General features: G+C 39.1%; 1 protein-coding gene across 7 annotated transcripts in view; it reads right to left on the reverse strand.

Moving 5' to 3' along the window:
- The window catches only part of RTCA (RNA 3'-terminal phosphate cyclase), a 54,751-nt gene that overhangs the window by 19,209 nt on the left and 12,235 nt on the right, over window positions 1–23,307 (reverse strand). For 4 of the 7 annotated variants that reach the window (XM_038541213.1, XM_038541215.1, XM_038541219.1 and 1 more), the window contains exons 3-11: window positions 22,801–22,929; window positions 21,630–21,730; window positions 19,521–19,664; window positions 16,012–16,135; window positions 12,741–12,799; window positions 11,141–11,282; window positions 10,415–10,539; window positions 8,177–8,235; window positions 351–445 (exon numbers count right to left, since the gene is read on the reverse strand). In XM_038541213.1, coding sequence (XP_038397141.1) covers window positions 351–445; window positions 8,177–8,235; window positions 10,415–10,539; window positions 11,141–11,282; window positions 12,741–12,799; window positions 16,012–16,135; window positions 19,521–19,664; window positions 21,630–21,730; window positions 22,801–22,860 — 909 coding nt within the window. In that variant the 5' untranslated portion in view covers window positions 22,861–22,929. Of the gene's footprint in view, window positions 1–350; window positions 446–8,176; window positions 8,236–10,414; window positions 10,540–11,140; window positions 11,283–12,740; window positions 12,800–16,011; window positions 16,136–19,520; window positions 19,680–21,629; window positions 21,731–21,831; window positions 22,022–22,800; window positions 22,930–23,307 lie in introns of those variants that run through there. The other 3 variants (XM_038541218.1, XM_038541214.1, XM_038541217.1) reach the window with 3 other exon arrangements.

The following is a 23,307-nucleotide window of genomic DNA, read 5'->3' on the forward strand; positions in this document are numbered from 1 at the left end:
AAAGAAAGCAAGTGAGGAAAGTATTTCAAGAAAAAAGAGTGATCACGTGGGCCAAATGCTGTAGCCAGGTCAAGATGAACACTGAAATCTGAGAAATGTAATTCCAAAATATTTAAAAACTGGCTGAACTAAGCCAATCAATGATTAAAATTTATATTCGTTCATTCTCCTAGCTGGCTCAGCTGGAGAAGCATGTGACTCTGGATTGCAGGGTCTTGAGTTCAAGCCCCACATGGGGTAGAGAGATTACTTAAATAAATAAAAAAACTTAAGATAAAATTTATAGTCAATCTAATTACCAAATATTCAAATCTAATGTTCAAAGGTTTTTATACCAAAAGTGTCATTACCTGGTCTTGCAAATACTCATCGACAGCACCACCATGTCTAAGATTTGCTAATAGCATTTCAGCAGCTTCAATTCCAACCTTGTCTGCATTTACACCTATAACAGACATAATGCAAAAAAACTAAGTTAATTATGAAGAGACAAAAAGTTGAAATAATATGTCCCAGTTAGCACCAGTATAACATTTTTTAGGCCTCTGAACTCACCCAACAGAACAGAACTTTTAGATCTTAAAGTATATTCAATCTTCGAGAGCTTAGCACATACAAATAATTTATATCTTTAAATGAACCCAGTAGAGGAAAAAACAGGCTGCTTTGGCCCTGTTTTAAAAATACCAGTTATGAGGGGCACCTGGGTGGGTACAGTTGGTTAAGTGTCTGACTTTTAGTTTTGCTCAGGTCCTGGGATTGAGCCCTGCATGGGGCTCTGCACTCAGCATGGAGTCTGCTTGAGATTCTCATTCTCTCTCTCTCTCTCTCCCTCCGCCCTTTCTGCTTGTGTGCTCTCTCACTTTCAAAACAAATAAATCTTAAAAAAATAAAAGTACTAATTATGAAACCAATTTATAACTAAGTGATAACCCCATAATACTATGCCTCAACTTCAAAATTTTAAATTTGCAATTTATACATGTTATAATTAGTCTGTAGGTAATTCCATTAGAATTGATTTTTTTTTTAAAGATTTATTTATTCATGACAGACAGAGAGGGAGAGAGAGAGACAGAGACACAGGCAGAGGGAGAAGCAGGCTCCATGCAGGGAACCTGACGTGAGACTCAATGCCGGGTCTCCAGGATCACGCCCGGGCTGAAGGTGGCACTAAACCGCTGGGCCACTGGGGCTGCCCTAAAGGATTTTTTTTTTTAAGTTAAAGAATTAAGTTTCATCTAAGAGCAGATAAAATTCTCATATCAGGGGTGCCTGGGTGGCTCAGTGGTTGAGTGTCTGCCTTCGGCTCAGGTCATGATTCCTGAGTCCTGGGACTGAACCCCACATCAGGCTCCCTAAGCTTTTCCCTCTGCCTGCAGCTCCCCTTGTGTTCTCTGTCAAATAAATAATAAAAAAAAATCTAAAAAAAATCCTCACATCAAATATTATATATATTTTTTAATTCATTCATGACAGAGAGAGAGAGAGAGAGAGAGAGAAAGAGGCAGAGACACAGGCAGGCAGAGGGAGAAGCAGGCTCCATGCAGGGAGCCCGACGCAGGATTCGATCCCGGGTCTCCAGGATCACACCATGGGCGGAAGGCGGCGCCAAATCGCTGGGCCACTGGGGCTGCCCAAAATTTTATTTCTTTAGATTTAAACAGGCATTATCTTATTTTGAAAATAAGAATATTAATCCCCATGCCTACTCCTTGCCTCTCCACACATACACCCCAAATCTTCATATAATACTGATTACAAAAGAAGTCTGTCAAAAGTAGTGGAATGTCAAATGTTTGTGTTTTTTTTTCCTTTTAAAGATTTTATTTATCTATTCATGAGAGACACAGAGAGAAAGAAAGGCAGAAACATAGGCAGAGGGAGAAGCAGGATCCATGCTGGGAGCCCGATGTGGGAATTGATCCCAGGACCCCAGGACCCCACCCTGGGCCGAAGGGAGATGCTAAACTGCTGAGCCATCCAAGGATCCCCCAAATGCTTCTATTTTTTAAAGATTTATTTATTTGTGAGAGGGTGAAGGAGGAGGGGCGGAGGGACAGGAGAGGGAGAGAGAATCCTCAAGCAGGCTCCCTACTAAGCACAGACCCTGACATGGGCTGGATCCCAGAACCCTGATATCATGACCTGACCTGAAATCAAGAGTCAGCCACTTAATCGACTGAGCCACCCAGGCGCCCCTCAAATGATTCTTTTGAATTATTTACTTTAAACTAAAAGAAGTTCCCTGGCTACAAATAAAAATGTCTTTTAAGGTATGAGACTGTGGTTAGTTTTTATTTCTATTTTATATGTGGAAATCCATTTGATTATATATATGCCTTGGTAAGATTTCCTAGAAAAGGGGGATTTTCAAAATTTTAATGGTTTTTCCTTACAGCAGTTATTATAATTATCTTTACAACATCAGTCAGTCAAGTACATGACTAAATGAGGCGGTTTGGAACATGTGGTATGAATCTCAACTACTCAGCCTCTTCTGTTTCCTCTTCCAAGTGGAGATGGAAATGGAGATAATACATAAGCTGCAAAGTTGTTAAAGAAATTAGAGATAATATTTATAAAACATATATTACCATGACTGGTTCATAATAAGCTAGTAATAATAGTTAATACTGAGTATCTAGTATGTGTGTCTCACACTAAGTAACAGGAACTGGTTCCTTGGGATGCCTGGGTGGCTCAGTGGTTGAGTGTCTGCCGTCGGCTCAGGTTGTGATCCCAGGGTCCTGGGATCGAATCCTGCATCAGGCACCCCATAGGGAGCCTGTTTCTCCCTCTGTCTATGTCTCTGCCTCTCTCTCTGTGTCTCTTCATGAATAAATAAATAAAATCTTAAGAAAAAAGGAACTGGTTTCTTTGCTAAGATGATATAAAGAAATACTCATAAAAAAAAAAAAGAAATACTCATATATTGGAGAATCAAAGGATAAGCAGGTAAGCTCTATGGTATAAATTATATCACCAGTGAAAGTTCACAAAGAAAAACATTACAGGGATCCCTGGGTGGTGCAGCGGTTTAGCACCTGCTTTTGGCCCAGGGAGGGATCCTGGAGACCCGGGATCGAATCCCACATCGGGCTCCTGGTGCATGGAGCCTGCTTCTCCCTCTGCCTCTGTCTCTGCCTCTCTCTCTCTCTCTCTGTGCCTATCATAAATAAATAAAAATTAAAAAAAAAAAAAAAAAAAGGAAAAACATTATAGGTCCTAGAACAATGAAGGTCCCATGAACAAGAAGGTTTCATGGAGCATAAAGGACTCAAGTGACTGCTAGAAAATGGCTAAAATTTGATGCAGTATGAGGTAGAAGGAAAGAATTCCTGGCTTGGCAGTATTAGAGAAGAGGAAATGTACTAAGGTTTCTCTGCCAAATGACAAAGTGTTTTCCAGAGCCACTCACATTCCCTCTGACCCAGTGGCCCTGATAGTGAATAATGGTATGAATGGATCTATATCATTACCAGTTATTAGTAAAGGTCTGTGGCAACTGAACAAAATGAAGTATATATGAGAAATCTGCTTATTGGTACTATGTTCTAAACAAAAGAGCAAAATCCTAACTTCCTCTGAAATTTTCATGCTTTTCTAACGGACAAATAATCTTCTGGTATTTTGGATATTTCTTAAAAAGGTCTCAATACTGATGGTTTATAATCCAGCAAATTAAAATGAATATTCAATGATTTGGGTACCTTCTAGCTTATTGAAAGGACAATACTATAAAAAAGGTTATTAGATTAAGAAGAGAAGGCCAAAGGATTGACTCTAGGACATCAGAGAGATGCCATGAATTAGCGCATATATATATATATATATATATGGTATATATGCATATACATATATGTATACACATACCATAGATGCCATATATGTAGCATATACCTACATATACCGAAGGAGGGAAGTAAAGTGCTTGTTCTAACCTAGGCAATTTCCACACACTGATAACAGGGACTGATTAATCAGAGTGTACCTTAGCTGACTGTTTTGCTACCACAGTAAAGAAACTAACTAACTGAGGGGCCTCTGGTGGGCTCAGTTGGTAGACAAGTCTTAATTTCAGTTCAGGTTATGATCTCAGAGTCTTGAGATAGGAGCCTCATGTTGGAGCCCAGCATGGAGCCTGCTTAAGATTCTCTCTCTCCCTCTCCCCCCATGCTTAAACAGTCTATTAAAAAAAAAAAAAAAAGTTAAAAAAATGTTTAAAGAACACAACTAACTGAAAGACAAGAGTGGGCAAAGAATACATAACAATGTAAAGACAAAATATATCCTGTCCATACTGCAATCATATAAAGTTGGAAGGGATCTTTATACACAGACAGTGGTCTGATCTCATGTATCAGAAAAGGAAAGCCCCCAGCTGCCATGCAGGATACTGGCAGACATGGGACTATACTGCCTCCATCTAAAGTCCCAGGACTCTCAAACAGAACAAAACCTCGCCTTTGTTACAAGATCAAAAAATGTTATAGCTGGAAGGACTTGAGAGATTCTCTAGGCTAATTCTCTTACTCAACAGATAAAGAAACTAAGATCAAAATGGTTTTAGTGACTGTGACAGTGACAAACATGACTAGTTCCAGGTTATTGCTTCCACCACAAATGACGGCATGAACAAACAGCTAATGTTGCTTCTTGTAGTAACTCTTAGACATTAGGATTCAGGGTCTGGTAATTTTCCAGTTAATTTCAATCAGAAATGAAAGGGGACCTCTTCCCCAGCAGAAATGAAGGGGGACAATGGAAGCTACAACATTCTCTCTGATATCCTTAATATATTCTACCTAGATGGAGAGATAAGACCCCATGCTGCCTTGACATTTGCTAATGACATCTCATTTGACATCTGTGCCAACAGGAAACAAGGGAGAGCACCAGCAGGAGCCACTCTGAGTAAGAATGTTGCCCTAGGGATCCCTGGGTAGTGCAGCGGTTTGGCGCCTGCCTTTGGCCTGGGGCGTGATCCTGGAGACCCGGGATCGAATCCCACGTCGGGCTCCCGGTGCATGGAGCCTGCTTCTCCCTCTGCCTGTGTCTCTGCCTCTCTCTCTCTCTCTGTGTGACTATCATAAAAAAAAAAAAAAAAAAAAAAAAAAAAGAATGTTGCCCTATCATCTATTCCCTCCTACTATACTAACTCTAAAGATAAGTTTTATGTACCCTGAAACCATGTTATCCAAAGGCAACTTCAAAGTAAAAATGGTCTCACATGACAAAGTAAGAAAAAAAGTGTTGATGGAATACTAGAAATTTTTTCAGAGCTGGCCAGCAACGTAAATCCTAGGTATTGCTAGCAGTAACAGAGTACTGGTTGCTTTATACAATCTCAATGCAACATATCTAAAACTATCATCTACTCTGGCAAATGAGTTCAACCTCCTATATCACAAGTTGTTAATGTTTCTAGTTACCAGAGCTAGAAATCTAGGTCATTCTTCCCATTGCCATTCTAACTTTCTATATGCAACTGGTCACCACATACTTGCTCTCCCTCCTAATATCCTTGCTATTGGTACTCTCCACTCTAACTCGAGTCACTGCTTTCGTTTGTATAGGCCCTTACCACTTCTGACCTGAACAGCTACAAAAGTCTTGTCCTCCTGCCTCCAATACGGTTTTCCTCTAATCCTCCATTTATCTATCAGAATTACCTTTCGAAAGATCTGACATGATATTCCTCCTTAAAATCTTTATTTTCGTGATGAAACCCTTTACATGGCCTATGAAGTCTTTCAAAATCTCGCATCTGTCTACCTCTCTAACTTCATCTGCACTTTCCCACTCCAGATCCTACACACATCACAGAGTTGTAGCTGCCCAAAGAACACACTACTCTTTTTTTTTTTTTTTTTAAGATTTTATTTATTTATTCATGACAGACACAGAGGGAGAGAGAGAGAGGCAGAGACACAGGCAGGGGGAGAAGCAGGCTCCATGTAGGGAGCCCGACATGGGACTCAATTCCAGATCTCCAGGATCACACCCTGGGCTGAAGGCAACGCTAAATCGCTGAGCCACCTGGGCTGCCCCACACTACTCTGTTATGTCAGCACTATCCTGTGTCCTTCCTCCTTAGCTCACTGTGACATCTGGCTAATTTCTACCTTTTTTTTTTTTTTTTTTTTAAGATTTTATTTATTCATGAGAGACACAGAGAGGAAGAGAAAGAAGCAGGCTCCCTTTGGGGAGCCTGATTCAGGACTCAATGCCAGGACCCTGGGATCATGACCTGAGCCAAAGGCAGATGCTCAACCGCTGAGCCACCCAGGTGTCCCTGGCTAATTTGTACTAATCTACAGAACCCACTGGAGGATTGCTGAATGGCAGAAGCCAGATTTGGGGTCAACTGGCCCCCAAAGGAGAATTAGTTGTTCTTCCCCTGTGTTCCTATGATACCCTGGGAATACCAAAATCATTGCCTCTTCTGTCTCCTCTGCCAGACTAAACCAGGAAACACAAGTGGCTCTCACATCTGTGACCCTAGTATATACTACCTGGCACATGGTGGTACCCAATAAACTCATTCTACTCAATGTCTGCATGTCTGCCCAGCACTCATTACTTACATGGGCTCCTGGTCTCTATTTTATATTTTGCATTACCTTTGCTTTCTCTAGACTGTTAGGCTCACTATCACTATCCACATTGATGTTTCACTAGACCTAACAAGTAATCAGTGTACTCTAAATGTTTATTTTTGGTCATTACTTCTTGAACTTCATTATATCTCACAAGTATCCGGTGAGCTTATTAAAACAGATCTTTGGGTCCACTTCCAGAGATTCTAATTTGGGAGGTATGAAATGAACCCCCAAACTTGTATTTAAAACAAACTCCCTGATGATGCTGATATGTTGGCTATCCAAACAAGAAGTCCAACTAGAAGTCACCTCAATGGCAAAAGTAACTTCAAATATTAACAATCAGATGTACACACATACCTCCTCTCCTAAATATATTAAATCTTAACTACATTTCCCTTTCATATCTGGGACACTTAGGTGGCTCAGCAGCTGAGTATCTGCCTTTGGCTCAAGCATGATCCCGGGATCCAGGATTGAGTCCCACATTGGGCTCCTTGCAGGGAGCCTGCTTCTCTTCTGCCTGTGTCTCTGCCTCTCTCTGTGTGTGTCTCTCATGAATAAATAAAATCTTTAAAAAAATTCAGTTTTCTGAAACCACCAATATAATGACTGATGCAGGGAAGAGTCACCAAGAGACGCTAAAACCATTGGATGAAAGTTGTATAGGAATAAGATAATCAGATGGTCTCAAAGTACTAACCCAGATGACTTATTACTTATACAAAAGGAAAGGATTTATAGGGGACAGACCTGGAGGACACTACTTTAACCAAGTGATCACAGTTAGCTTTACCAATAAAGGACAAACTGACATTATCATCAACCCTGCTGTGGTAAAATGGAATGTACACAGTCACCTATTCCTACTAAAAATGTTTCACCAGAAGATATCTAATCATGAGACAACCAGACAAATCCAAATTGTAGGAAATCCTATGAGAAAATGACTGGACTTTTCAAAATGTCAGTATCATGAGAGAAAAAGAATGGTGAAACTATTCTGTAGCAGGAAAGAAACTGAACAGACATGATCAACTTCTGTCAGTGCTCAAAAAACAACAACAACCCACAAACAAGCCCCACTGCTCTAAAAAATATTTTAGAGGGAATTGGTTATATCAGAATATAAGAGACAAATTCTTTGGGTGTAAAATGGTACTGTGATTACATAGGTATTGCTCTTTGGACATCCATGCTGCAGTATTCAGGGGTGAGATGTCCTATCTGCAACTTATATTGAAATAGTTCAGAAACACACAAACTTGTAGCTAAAAGTTCACTACTGGTAAACCTTAGAGAACAGTATATGGATGTTCATTGGTCATTCAACTTTTTCATAAGTTTGAGATTTTTTCAAAGTATAAAGTCAGGAGAAAGGCTGAAATTTTAACTGACTATATTTTTTTACTTTTAATTTTTTATTTATTTTTTAATTAATTCATTAACTGACTATAAAACAGAATCAGTTAATCATATTCTTTTACACTTGCTACACTCTACGCCTGACAGATAATTAAAAAATTTTACGTTACCACTAGAAATTGTGGACCCCCTTCATTTATCTGTACCTCGTTTACCAAGCGATGATCCAGCAAACAAACAGCCAGTGGATGTCTCAGCAATAATGCTATATAAGAAAAAAAGAAGTATTACTATCTATGCTATAAATATTCTAAAATTATATGCAAATGCAAGACAGTGGAATAGTGACTATTAAGTACATAGGATTAGATCTAGTATATTGCAAAAGTGAAATTCTTTATACAAAGAACAGCATGATTAGCATTCTCCAGCTTCATGAGGGCATTAGTATTCTTCAGCACTTCCAACAAGAAGTCACACTAGATTCTAATCCATTCACAGGTAAGGGAATGGCTCTTCTAGAAGTTTTGTCATCCACACTAAATGATACCATTTCTACTTTACCATAAATATTCTATGAGGGGCACTTGAATGGCTCAGCCGGTTGAGTATCCAACTCTTGATTTTGGCTCAGGTCATAATCTCAGGGTTGTGAGATAGAGCCCCGCATGGGGCTCTGCCCTCAGGTCAGAGTCTGCTTGGGATCTCTCTCTCCCTCCGCCCCTCCCTCCACTCACACTCTCTCTCCCTCTTCCTCTCTCTCTAAAATAAATAATTTTTAAAAATCTTTAATAAAAATTAAAAATATGAAGGGTTTTATAATTATCTAAAATGAAAAGATCTTTTTATGTGTTCAAACTTAAGTGACCAACTTAATATAGACTGCTATATACTTAGGATGTTATCCACAAACCTCAAGGAAACCACAAAACTAAAACTTTGACACACAGAAAATAAAACACCAAGAGAAAGAACATTACCAAAAGTCATCAATCACAAGGGGAGCAAAAAAAAAAAAAAAAAAAAAAAATCACAAGGGGAGCAAGAGAAGAAGAAACAGAGGACTACAAAAACACCCAGAAAACAATTAACAAAATGGTACTAAGTACATATCTATCAATAATTGCAATAGCCAATAGCAACTCAAGTGTCCATAACAGATGAATGGGTAAAGATGTGGTACATATACACACAATAGAGTATTTCTCAGCCATAAAAAAGAATGAGGTTTTACCATTTGTGATAACATGGGTGGACCTAGAAAGCAACAGACTAAGTGCCAGACAGAGAAAGACAAATACCACACAATTCTACTTATACATGAAATCTAAAAAACAAAACAAACACACAAACAGACACACAGATATAGAAGAAAATGATGGTTGCCAGAGGGGAAGGGATGGGAGATGGGCAAGATAAGTGAAGAGAATGGGAGATTCAGTTAAGAACACTTAACTGGAGATTCAGGCTTCCAGTTTTGTAGAGTAAGTCTACAAGGATGAAAGGTACAGATAGGGAATATAGTCAGTGGTATTGTAATGGCATTGTAAGGTGACAGATGGAAAATACACTTGTGATAAGCAAAACATAACATTGTCAATTCACTATACCACACACCTGAAATTAATCTAACAGTGTATGTCAACTATACTTCAATAAAAAAAGAAAAAAATCTTTCTACAGAAATGTTTGGTTTTGTTTTACAGTTTTTAGATAGTATTAGCAAATGAACATGCATTTAAACCCTTTAATAGAAACTCTGAAAACGAGGCTTTTTATCCATAAGAGATACTCTCATCCTTCAAAAGATCAATTGAAGCATTTTATATTTTTTTAGCTTTTTTTCTTTTTAATTTATTTATTTGAGAGAGAGAGAGCATGGGTGAAGAGCATGAGCAGGAGGAGAGGCAGAGGGAGAAAGAGAAGCAGACTCCCCATTGAGCATGGAGCTTGACATGGGATTCAATTTCAGGACCTCAAGATCAAGACCTGAGCTGAAGGCAGATGCTTAACTGATTGAGCCACCCAGGCACCCCAAGCATTTTTATATTTAAATCAGTAATTCCTAATTAAATTAATGTAATTCTTTTCTAAATAGACCTTTGCCTATCTAATATTTACATGTAAATGGACTTCACAGTTGAGGTATAGAAAAACAACTGGAAATATTTCTCTCAGGATCAGTTTCAAAGGCTAACTTCTGATTAGCTTAAGACTGAAAAGACTCTTACAATGTAAGAAAAAGCAAACCATCCTTAGGAAAAAAATTCAGAATAAAATAATCATTTTAATTCATCATACTGTTGTTTTTTAGGTAGGAATGTCCTTAAAAATATGCATTTTTAGAACTGTAATACTTAAAAAAACCACAAATCTTTAATTCAAACAGAATAATTATTTCAGAGCTCTCAATCAAGTATCCAGGAAAAAGTGTATTGTCTCACATTATTCCATTCCCATTGCCAAAGGCTTGGTCTTTAGGTTCCTGAACAGGCTGGATGTTAACATACAGATCCCTAATCTCCTTTCTGATGCATCTTACAGCTGCCGCTGCCATATCTTTTGCTACCTATTTTGACAAGACAGAAAAATAAGAATAAAATAAGTTAATAATTATTTTGAAAAAAAAAAATAATAATTATTTTGACAATTGTTTTCAAGCCTTCAAAGAAACATAATTAGTAACTTTTACATGCATTATATAAAAACTAGATTTTCAAGAGTAAAGAGCATAAATGTTTACAAAAAAAATTTTTAATGAAAATATTAAAAATTTAAGTGCTTTAGGAGTACCTAGCTGGCTCAGTTGGTAGAGCATGCAACTCTTTTTTTTTCTTTTTAAGATTTTATTTATTTACTTGAGAGAGAGAGAACAGATGGAGAAGGAGAAGCAGATTTCCCTCTGAGCAGAGAACCTGATGCTACAGGGCTTAATCCCAAGATGCTGAGATCAAGACCTGAGCCAAAGGCAGATGTTTAACCAATTGAGTCACCCAGGCATCCCATGGAGTGGAGCATGCAACTCTTGATCTCGGGGTTTTAAGTTCTAGCTCCATATTGAGCACAGAGCAAACTTAAAAATAAGATCTTAAAAAAATTAAGTGCTTTTAATAATTTCAAAATTTTGATGACATAATACCAAGACCCACATAAACTTCTAGACAACTTACTTTAAATGGTAAAACACCAGCAACAAAAGCTCTTCCATATATCTTAGTCACAGAACCACGGTCAGTTAAATTGATTGGGTTCAACTGTTTAACTGGTGACATTCGGACAATCACTTCACCACCCCCTTTTGGGTAGTAGCCTCTATAAAAAGTATGACAAATACTCACATAAACTGATTGTAACAAAAATAAAGCTAAACATTTACAATAAAATAACCTGTGAATGATATCCAAACATATAATTCACGTTCCAAATTTCTAAGTAATAGTGTCCAATATAGTAATCACAAACTACATGTGACTATTTAAATTTAAATTTAATTTAAAACTCAGCTCCCCAGTCACACTGGCCACATTTCAAATGCTCAGTAGTCATGTGTGGCTAGTGACTACTATATTGGACAGACAGAGAGCATTTCCCTCAATGCAGAAAGTTCTTTTTGACAGTGCTGTTTTTGAATTTAAGCTCCTTGATAGCAGAACTTTGTCTATTTTGTTCCTGCTATTGCAGTGCCCTAAAACAATGTCTGGTAAGTAGGAGGTACTCAGTAAATATATGATGAATATTTAAGTAACTGGACACTAACAAAAAATTTTTTTTCTAACAAAATTTTAACTCCAATATTGTCATTTGTTTTATGGAAGATGCTGGGAACATAAAGATGAGAGTAACAGTGCTCCTATCCACAAGGAGCTCCCTATCCAATCAAGAGATGGCTCTATAAGCAACCTACTAGAAGACATCAGACTGTAAAAAGACTACAAGAGAGATGCAAATATGAATTCCAATTGAGATATACCCATGGACAATTCACACAAGAAATTATAAGTCACAAAAAAAATTTTTTTAATTAAAAAATAAATTTAAAATTTAATTAAAAAATAAAATAAAAATTAAAAATCTTTCTTAAAAAAAATTAAAAAATAAAATTACTAGTTACATTTTGAAAAAAATATAGGATTTCCAGTTTTTAAGAAAGCAGGGGAGGAAAAACTTAAAGAAATGAAAGCCCAGAGGCACAAAGTACAGTTAAAGAGCAAGTAAACACGTTAGAATGCATGGGGGCAAGGGCAGGGACTGATGCTAGAAAGGTAAACTGGAACAGGATTGCAGCACACTTAAATGCCACACCAAGAAATCTGGCCTTGTTATCATGTGACAGAAGGGAAGGCTTGAAGAGAAATCATCTGAATGTCCAATGTGTTTCTTAGGAAAATAATTCTGCATGCACTGTAGAGGAGAATCCCTTTTATGACACTGTAGTGCCTAGTCCAGTTGTTTGCACAGAGAAAGTACTCCATCTGTGCTGAGCATGGATAACACTCGATATGAAGGTCCCCTCAGTGTAGCAATTCCCTTAAAAATATTTCTCCCTAAAAACAAGCAAATAGCATATCTATCTGCTTTTAAGATCCCATGCCCCTGCCACTTACTGTTTTTAAGCACAAAGCATAATTATTTCCTATAAATTGTATTTCCTACAATTATTTTCTAATTATTACAAGAAGTAGTAGGTTCCAGAATAATTCTCTAAGGTCTAATTCCCCACTATTTTAAGTACAAATAGTGGGCCAAAGGGTTAACAAATAAGTAACTTACCTCATCTTAATGTCACAATTAAATTGGAAACCAAATTTTTCCACAATTGGCTTGAAAACCTGAAACATCAGTTTATTGTTACTTTAACCATAAATATTCAGTGATTCAACAAGCATATTTATTAAACAAAAGTGCTCTGCACTGAGCTAGTACGTAAAAATGTGTAGGCTAGTTCTGTTTTTCAAATAAAATAACCGATATGTAAACTAAAAGTTTAACATTTAATTAATCAGGGCTGTCTAATAAAAAAAAATGTCAGAACTCAGGATACTTGATCTTAGTGGTTATTTTACTCCACACAATAATATATCCTAACCTTTCAGTAATATAACGCATAAGAAATTAGAGGATATTAGTGAACAGCATTCCATTCTGCCTTCTCAATTTTTTAAAGTTTTATTTACTTATTTGAGAGAGAGAAAAAGAGAGAGAGAGAGAGAGAGAGAGAGAGAGAGAGAACATCAGTAGGGAAAGGACAGAAGGAGAGGGAGAGAGAGAATCCCAAGCAGGCTCCATGCACAGCATGGAGCCTAACATGGGGCTCAATCCCATGATCCTGAAATCATGATCTGAGCCAAAATCAAGATTTAGACTTTCAACTAACTGAGCCAACTAGGCATCTCTGCCTTCTCAATTCTTTTATACATTGAACTCTCACTGCACATACAATGTTTACCCTCATTTTTTCCATCTAATGTTATAAACAGAAGCATTTTTCCTGACATCCTAAAAGTCTTTCTAAACTATATTTAAATAACTGCATGACATTCTAGCATAATAACTTATTCAACCATTCTCTAAGTTTTCATTTTTATGTAATTATATATTATGTAATGATTACTATATAAATGCTCTGCTCAAATACCTTTAACATTTATCTTTTGCTGCAGTCTGTAATATTTAATTAGGTTCATTTCCTGAAACTAAGTTTCATTACAAATCCTATCAAAGTAGATTTTAAAAGACTGTACCATCCAGGGGCGCCTGGGTGGCTCAGTTGTTTGAGCATCCAACTCTTGATTTTGGATCAGGTCACATTCTCAAGGTTGTGAGATCAAGCCATCTGTTAAGCTCCATGCTGGGTGTGAGGTGTGAACATGCTTAAGATTCTCTCTCCCTCTCCTTCTGCCCCTCCCCACCCCCACCAAGCTCTCCCTCTAAAAAAAATTTTTTTTAAAGATTATACTATGTATTAAAATGGTAAAAAATTAAATATCAAGTGCTGGAGAGATGCAGAATAGCTAAAACTATATACAGTGCTAGTGAAAATGCAAAACAATGCAGCCACATTGGATACCAAAACAATCTGGCAGTATGCCATAATGTTAGATATATACTTACTATTACCAGCAATCCCTCTCCTTGAACTTATCCAAAAGAAATGAAAACTTATGTTCACGTAAAAAACCTGTAAATAAATGTTAATAGTGACATTTCCATATTGCCAAAAACTGGAAACAGCCCAAATGTCCTTCAAACAGATGAATGGCTTAACACACTGGGACATCCATATAATAGAATACTACTTAGCTTTTATTGCTAAAACAAGTCACAAAGATGAATCTCAAACATATTATGGTAAGTGGAAAAAAAAAAGACACAGAAAGCTGCATACAATATTATTCCTTTATGTGGCATTCAGAGAAAAAAGGCAAGAACTATTATACAAGACAGAGCAGTAGTTGCCGAGGGCCAGGGCATGGGACTGACTACACAGAGTACAAGGGGAATTTTTTTACAGTAATTCTGTATCTTGATGGTGGTGGCTGGCTTGCAACTATGTGTCAAAAATCATGGGACTGTACACTAAAAAGATGAATTTTGCTATAATTAAACCATAAAAAACTTGGGAGGAAAAAAAAAGACACCATTTTTCTCTCCTACTAACTGTATAAGCACACTTAATCATTTTCAAAATTTACAGTCAAAATATGGTACTTAAATTTTTTAAATTTTATCTCTGTTGAGAAAAGAACACTTGGGTAGCCCCAGTGGCGCAGCGGTTTAGCGCCGCCTACAGCCCCAGGGTGTGATCCTGGAGACCTGGGATCGAGTCCCACATCGGGCTCCCTGCATGGAGCCTGCTTCTCCCTCTGCCTGTGTCTTTGCCTCTCCCTCTCTCTCTGTGTTGCTCATGAATAAATAAATAAAATCTTTTAAAAAAAAAAAAGAACACTTAACATGAGCTCTACCTTTTTAACAAAATTTTAAGTGCATAATATACTGTTGACTATATGTAAATGTTGTACAGACCTCTACAGCTTACTCATCTTGCCTAACTGAAATTTTATGCCTGTTGATTAATAACTCTTTATTCTCCCTTCCCTCTACCCCATCCTACTCTTTGAGTCTATGGATTTGATTACTTTAAATATCTCATAAAAGTGGAATTACACTAGTACTTGTCTTCATGTGACTGGTTATTTCACTTAGCATAATGTCCTCAAGGTTCATTCATATTGTCAAATATTCTAGAATGTCTTTTTTTTAAGTATGTATTTATGTATGTATGTATGATGTATGTATGTATTTATTTATGACATAGGCAGAGGGAGAAGCAGGACCCCAGGATCACGACCTGAGTCTAACGCAGACGCTTAATCAGAGACACTCTGGCACCCTACAATGTCTTTTTTAAGGCTGAATAGTATTCCACTGTATGTATATGCTCCATTTTCTTTATCCATTCATCAACAGACATTTAGATTGTTTTCCCACCTTGATTATTATGAATAGTACTGCAATGAACATGGGAATGCTAATATCTCTTCAAGACCCTGATTTCAATCCTTTTGGGTAAATACTCAAAAGAGGATTTCTGGATTATATGGTAGTTTTATTTTTAATTTTTTGAGGAATCTTCAGTCTTCCTTAGTGGCTGCACCATTTTGCATTTCTACTAACAGTATACAAGGGTTCCAATTTCTTAACATCCTCACCAACTCTTATCAAACACAGTGTTTAATTCTCTAATTTTTTCTTCCAAGTCATAATTCTGATATTTATAAATTACTGATTTATGGAAGTAATATAATTTCTGTAACAATTATACTTGAGGTTTTAAAATAATTCACTATAAACACTGTTCAAAATATAACACAAAATCTAAAAGTAAACACAATCCCTTACCCTCTCCCACAACAGAACTAGACACCAAAAAGAAATAAACAGGTATGTACACAAACAACTCAGGGTATATTAAATAAAGAATGGAGATTCAGAAGAATATATGAGGTCATCTTAGTTCATCAACAACAACAAAAGCCCTTACCATGGCTGTGTAATCAATTTGTGGTGCCATTTCAGCATTCGTTCCACCTTTTAAACGTAGTTCTGATGGAGAAGCAGCAAAGAGAACACAGGGCATTGAGACCTGCATCAAGAGGCACACACTCCTAAGGAGAAGGCAAAACAGGGTTAGCTGCATTTTCTTTTTAAAGTCTCAAGAACATGGTATTACTACACATCACCATCAGCTGAGGCATAGACAACTGGGAAAACAGGTATATATCCTAAAGTTTATATAACAGGTATATAAGTCTAAAGTTTAAAAACACCCCATTAAAAAGGGGGGCCACACCTGACTAGCTCTGTTAGTAGAGCATGCAACTCTTGATCTGGGGGTCATGAGGTTGAGCCTCACACTGGAAGAAGTGCTTACTTTAAGAAAAAAAAAAAACCCACCCCACCTAATTAAGAAAATCCAGAAACTGGGATCCCTGGGTGGCGCAGCGGTTTGGCGCCTGCCTTTGGCCCAGGGCGCGATCCTGGAGACCCGGGATCGAATCCCACTTCGGGCTCCCGGTGCATGGAGCCTGCTTCTCCCTCTGCCTGTGTCTCTGCCTCTCCCTCTCTCTCTCTGTGATTATCATTAATAAAAAATAAAAAAAAAAAGAAAAAAGAAAATCCAGAAACTTAAAGACAGAATTTCCATAATAGAAGGAACTAGCCTTAAATGATCAGCAAATCTAAGTTTGAATTCAATACATTAGTTCTGTGATCTTTAACTTACAAAGAAGTAAAAAAAAAGAATTTTTTAAAAATAAAATTATTCTTAAGTTTTTATAAAAGGATTTCTGAGAGTGCAATTTATGAAAATGTATTTAATACTGTCAAAGTCTAAAAATATAGCATAGGAAATAGAATCAATTAAACTGTATTAACTTTTTGTACAATAACAGATAGTTATACACACAGAAGTCAAAGTCTAGAAATATTTAAATAATTACATCTGAATCTTTACCAGGCACAGGCATTGTTCAAGGCATTGTATCAAGTTAAGATACAGTGCTTACTATCATGGAGTTTATGATCTGATAAAATAGTATTTTACAAAGACTGATAGCTGAATATTTTACTTGGAAATAATCTGTAACTTATCTCTGTTTGGTCATTAGAGTAAAATAATGTGAGAAACTATGAGAAATAATTCTAGAATATGAAGTATTTTATAAAATGAAACACTTGGTCAGATTTTCTAAGTAAGCTGTCGCATTCATATACAGATTGTAATACAGATTTGACATAGCCTATAATACCAAGACAGACCTTCACTTAACATTCTCATGGTAGCAATGTATATGTGTTGAAATAAACAGTCTATCACTGATAATGCATTTCATTAATTTACTAAACATTTACAGACTGCATAAAGTGTTAGGTAGTATAAGAGAAAACATACAATATAATCCCTGTTCTTAAGGAATCAAGCAAGTGAGGAGCAAGTGAAAAAACTCGGAAATGTTCAGTTTACAGTAAACCATAAAGTAAAAACTACTAAACTTCTCAGTGTTTATTTCCTCTGAGGAACCCAACATTTAAAGTGTTCTCCCACTGCCCCAAATAAAATCAGACTGTAAGAACAGTAAAAAAGACCTTAGGGGCACCTGGATGGTTCAACTGGTTAAGCATCTACCTTTGGCTCAGATCATGATCCCAGGGTCCTGGGATGGAGCCCTGAGTTGGGCTCCCTGCTCACTGGGGAGCCTGCCTCTCCCTCTCCCCCTGCCCCTCCCCACTGCTCACTTGTGTGCTCTCTCTGAATCTCTCATAAATTAAATAAATAAACAAACAAACAAACTTTAAAAAAAAAAAAAAAGAAAAGAGGGGTGCTTGGGTGGCTCAGTCAGTCTGTCTTCAGCTCAGGTCATGATCCCAGGGTTCTGGGATCGAGCCCCATGTTGTGCTCTGTGCTCAGAGGGGAGCCTGCCTCTCCCTCCCTCTGCCTGCCACTTCCCTGTTTGTGCTCTCTCTTTCTGTCAAATAAATTAAATCTTAAAAAAAAAAAAAAAGAAAATCTTAATTTTAGTAGAGTAAGAAATTGCAAAAACAAAGGTAGACATCTAAGAAAACACATGGTACTATAATCATAGTTAAGGATACAAATGTTAGAATGTGAATAAGTAAGGTATGTTCTCTTGCTGGGAAAAAGCTTGGCTTAGTCTCCTGAATAGAGCTGCATTCTTAATTTTAAATTCATTTCCCATACAGTCTAGTGGATTAGAAGCCATAAACCCTACATTCTAATCTAATTCTGTCCTTGACTCCATTATGTTAGGCAAATCACTTGACCCAGGATGTTAGGTCTTTATTCTCTCATTCACAAAGCGGAGGAAGGATTGGAAATACATGGTTTCTATTTTCTCTCTTGCAACTTCAAAATTCTATTGTTTCAATTTTTAGATAGTTGGTTAATTATAACCTCCCCCCTTTTAGTACAGAAGAATACTCCAAATAATGTACTGACTACGAAGATACCTCAAAATTCTTTAATCCCCTCGAAAGTTCTCACTTGGCAAACCTCACTTTAGGCCTAGTAGCAAGCCCCTTTTCAGAGGTCTACTCACAGCATCACTCAAGTCTCAATTACCACTAAACATTACCTTTAAAAAAAAAAAAAAAAAAGATTTTATTTATTTGAGAGAGAGAGCAAGAGAGCAAGAGCAGGGGGGAGGGGCAGAGGGAGAAGGTGAATCAGACTCCCTGCTGAGCAGGCTGGATCCCAGGACCCCAGGACCATGACCTGAGGGAACGGCAGACACTTAACCAACTGAGACATCCAGCACCCCACTCAACATTTTCATAAACTAAAATAATCAAAATCTATTTAAAAAGTTTCTGAAACAAACTGGCACCAGATTTACATTACTAGGTTATTTTATCAAATTTCCTAGTAAATGGATAAGATTTTGGTAAAAACAATATGGTTTACAATAGCAATCAGCCAAATAACCCAGAAAACACAAAAAGTACTCACATGTGTTATCAACAAAAGGAAGAATTCTTGGAAAAGGATAAAGTTTCAATTTAATTGTTAAATATCCATTTTCCAAAGGGAGGAAAAGCCCCAAGATCATATCTAACCATTTCTAAACAGGATAGCATAATCATCTATTAAAAGACAACAAAATACCTAGACTAAAAGTAGAATATGGCCCATAATCAGCTGCAAGCTAAGAATTAAATATGCTACATACAATGCAAAAACTACCTACTCTTACTAGAGTGTAGATTTCATCATTTCCAATACTGTTTTCATATAATAAAAAGAAACAAATGCACTGTACTATACACAAAATTCTAGATAGCTATAATTGATAAGCAATTAGATCCCCAAAACTACATAATCTCTATCCCAGAAAGATTAGTGTTTCATTTCCATTTTAAAAGTGAGGAAACTAAAGCCCAAAGAGGTTAAGCAACTTGTCTAGTAATGACAGTACCAGTACCCGAACCCTTAGTCTAAAGCCCATACTTACATGGAACATAAGTGATACATACCCTGCTGTCTTGGTATCTGCTGTGTGGATTCCACCTTTAATCTTCTCTGGTGTAAATATTATTTCCGTTGAGCCGATTTCTGCCCCCTCCAGTTGCCCATCACACAAATCTCGAATCATTTCCAGTCCAGATAAATGTTGAGGCCTTCAGGTCATAATACTGCATCAAAACGTGTGCATTCAGACTGCCTATATCCCCATTACTTTATGACCCATTTATAAAACTGCAATGGCAAGAAAAGAGCAAGGTCCAACCACAACAAGTGCTATATCTTCAGTATCAGAGCTTCTTTTGGGTTTTTATGTACCTTGACTACCTGCTTAGAGGTACTACTTTGAGGGTTCTTTCCAAACCACTTACTTTAGCTAAAAACACCTACAATGATGCATTGTTGCAAATGAGAAGTATGCAAAGAGGAAAACTGAAAAAACTATCCCAATGCTACCAATCTCACTTACATGTCATTGAATGATGTATAGTACCTGTTATGGGCTGATTGCATTCCTCTAAAATTCTTATGCTGAAGCCCTAACCCCTAGTACCTCAGAATGTGACTGTATTTAGAGTTAGGGCTTTTAAAGAGGTGATTAAGTTAAAAAGAGACAGGGGACAGCTGGCTGCCTCTACCAGTAGAACTTGGGACTCATGATCTTGGGGTTGTAAATTCAATCCCCATGGTGGGTATAGATTCCTTAAAAATAGAATATTAAAAAAAAAAAAAGAGAGAGAGAGAGAGGCAGTTAGAGTAAGCCCTAATCCATTCTCTGTGGTGTCTTTACAAAAAGCGGAAATTCGGACATACAGAGACATCAGGGGTACACATGCACAGAAGGATGACCATGTGAAGTGGCAGCAAGAGAGAGGCCATCTCCAAGCCAAGGAGAAACCCGGAAAGAATTTTCCCGAATGGCACTAAGAGGAAACCAACCCTGCTAGCACCTTGATCTTGGACCTGCAGGCTTCAGAACAATGAGAAAATAAATTTGTTGCTTAGGCCACCCAGTCTATGGCATTTTGTTATGGCAGCTCTGGCAAACTACTGAAGTACCTAAAACAGCCTTAATGAACTGGATTTTCCTATTGGTGAAACTGCTGCAAAAAACTGCTGTGACTAAGGTAATTAATGTTCACAAACATCAATAATTGCCTTTTAATGACTCAAAAATGGGATGTGGATAAAATAAAAGATGAAGAGATTGCTGATCTATTACAATGTCCAAAGGAATCAGTTTGGCTTCAACCTGGGTCCCCTGATAACAGGCACAGATACCTGGACCTTAGCCAGTGACACACCTAGCTTCCCAGACAGAAGAAACAAGGTCAAGTGTCAACGTCTTTACCCGTCCACAACTGGTAATTCTGATTGTACTCCTAACATCTTAGAGGTCTGAATGAAAGCTAGAATAACACCTCTCAGGATCCCTTCTTTTTTTTTTTTTTCAGGATCCCTCTTGAGCTATGATTCTAAAAGGCGCAGCGGCAGAGAATACACTGGTTAAAAAAGCGGCGTTTTGCCCGGATCCATCTCACTCGCTGCCGCAACCTCTCCAGGTACTTGGAATGCCCAATGACGTGAGAAAACATTTTAGGTAACAGCTCCTCAGGAAGCTAGAGAACTCTAAGAAACTCTAGAAAAAACGTGGGTCTTGGCAGCACAGGTAGCTCAGCGGTTTAGCGCCGCCTTTGGCCCAAGGCGTGATCCTGGAGACGCAGGATCGAGTCCCACGTCGGGCTCCCTGCATGGAGCCTGCTTCTCCCTCTGCCTGTGTCTCTGCCTCTCTCTGTGTGTCTCTCATGAATAAATAAATGAAATCTTAAAAAAAAAAAAAAAAACACGTAGGTCTGTTTTCTCAACTTGCCCCTCGAGGCCTTCAAGGCCGCACAGCCCCGACTACCTCTAACGGCCAGGGCAGGAGCTTGGTCCCCCGGGGCCCTGGGCCCGGCTTCAGATCCCTCAACCTTGGGGCCGAGATCCTGCAAGCATCACCACCCCGGCTCTCAATGCCGCCGCCACACAGCGCGACCCCAACCGCAGGCCCCAAGCACGCAGCCGGTCCCCGCCTTCAGTGAGCCCCACCCCCGTCCCCCACCCCCAGCGCCCCGATTCACCTCAGGCCCGGCGTGCTGCGGCCGGCTCGGATCTTCTGCACCCTCAAGGGGAGGCCCAGGAGGCAGCTCAGGGCTGTAGACACCCTCAGGATCTGGCCGCCCTGCCAAGGGTGCGGGTGCGAGAAGAGGGAGAAGACAGCGTCAGACAGGGACGCACGCCTCCCTAGCAGAGTCCTGCAGCGCCACCGGGGCACTCACTCACCCCTTCCATGATCCCGCCGTCCACCTCCACCCGCTGCCCCGCCATCGGGGGCGCCCTGGGGCCCGGCCCGCAGCGACAAGGCCTCGGCCGGAGTGGAAGGAAGAGACGCTCGCCGCGGCCCCACAGCTCCGACGCGTCCGTCCCCGCTGGGGGCCGCCGGATGCGGCGGAAACTCAGAGGCCGCGCCGGCGCCCGGAAAACCGGAAGCAGCGGAAACCAACCCGGACGCTCAGCGCTGGGAACCGGGATCGCCCGGGCCGGCGGCAGTGCGCGTGCGCGGGCGGACCCAGCTGTGCTTAAAGACGCGGTGCCCGGAAAATTGCGTCCAATCCGACGCTCGCGGGAGATGGGGGGAGGCCTGGGGAAGGGGGCTCGCCGGGGCACGTAAGGGAACGTGTCGCTGGAAAACATGCGGCGTGGAGAAACCCTACGTTCCAACTCTAAGTGGACTCTCCAGCTGTCTCGCAGGCTTCTGCAAACGTGTGTTTCTGTTTTCTCAAGGATCCTGCCGTGTCCAGAGCTGCAGGTGCAAGAAAGGTCTGGATCCTGCAATAAACCGACCACCATCTCTCTGGTCGGGCTTGCTTTCTCTGCAGGCTGCCCCTCCGTACCCGTGAGCCTCTCATTGCTCACAAGGGTGTGTTGTGTATAGTAATAGTAGCAGTAGAACTAATAGTATTCTTTTTCTCTTGTGAAACACAATTTATTTGGGGATGGGTGGGAAAGGGCAGATCAGAATCAGTAATATAATGTTCTAAAAAGCCAAAAACCGGGACATCTGGGGGATTCAGCGGTTGAGCGTCTGCCTTTGGCCCAGGGCTGATCCTGGAGTCCCGGGATCGAGTCCCACGTCGGACTACTTGCATGGAGCCTACTTCTCCCTCTGCCTGTGTCTCTGCCTCTCTCTGTGTGTCTCTGTCTAATGGATGAATAAATAAAATCTTTTTTAAAAAATCAAAGTTATTTTACCTTGTCCAAAGTGAGGGCGAGTTCATGATAATGCGACCACCATCTTTCACCTAAGACCATGGCAGGCTTCTGGATTCTGCTTGCGGCTCAATTGCTACCATAATGGAGTATCGCATAACATGCAAGCCTCTAGGTAAGCAAAGAAGAGTAAGGCAGCTTCTACCATGAACTTACTGAAGGGGTATTTGAGACACTGAGAAGTAATCAATTACAATGTTATCCTGAATAGCAATACAAACAATATTTAACATATACTAATCTAAGTCGAAGGGCACAGAAATAGCATATGATAAACCACAACAGTAACAGACCATATCTATTGAGCATCTACTTGGGTGCCATGCACTGCATGCATTCACAACCTGTTGAAGTGCTTAACAATTTTTACCTCCATTTACAGCTGCATATGTTAAACAATTTGCTACAAATCCACACAGTTAACTAGAAGACCAGGACATGAACCTGGATGATCTGATGTAAATACCATTGTTTCCTAATCCTAAGTGG

Source organism: Canis lupus, chromosome 6 (genome assembly GCF_011100685.1).
Source record: "Canis lupus familiaris isolate Mischka breed German Shepherd chromosome 6, alternate assembly UU_Cfam_GSD_1.0, whole genome shotgun sequence".
In the NCBI taxonomy this organism is placed as follows: Eukaryota; Metazoa; Chordata; class Mammalia; order Carnivora; family Canidae; genus Canis; species Canis lupus.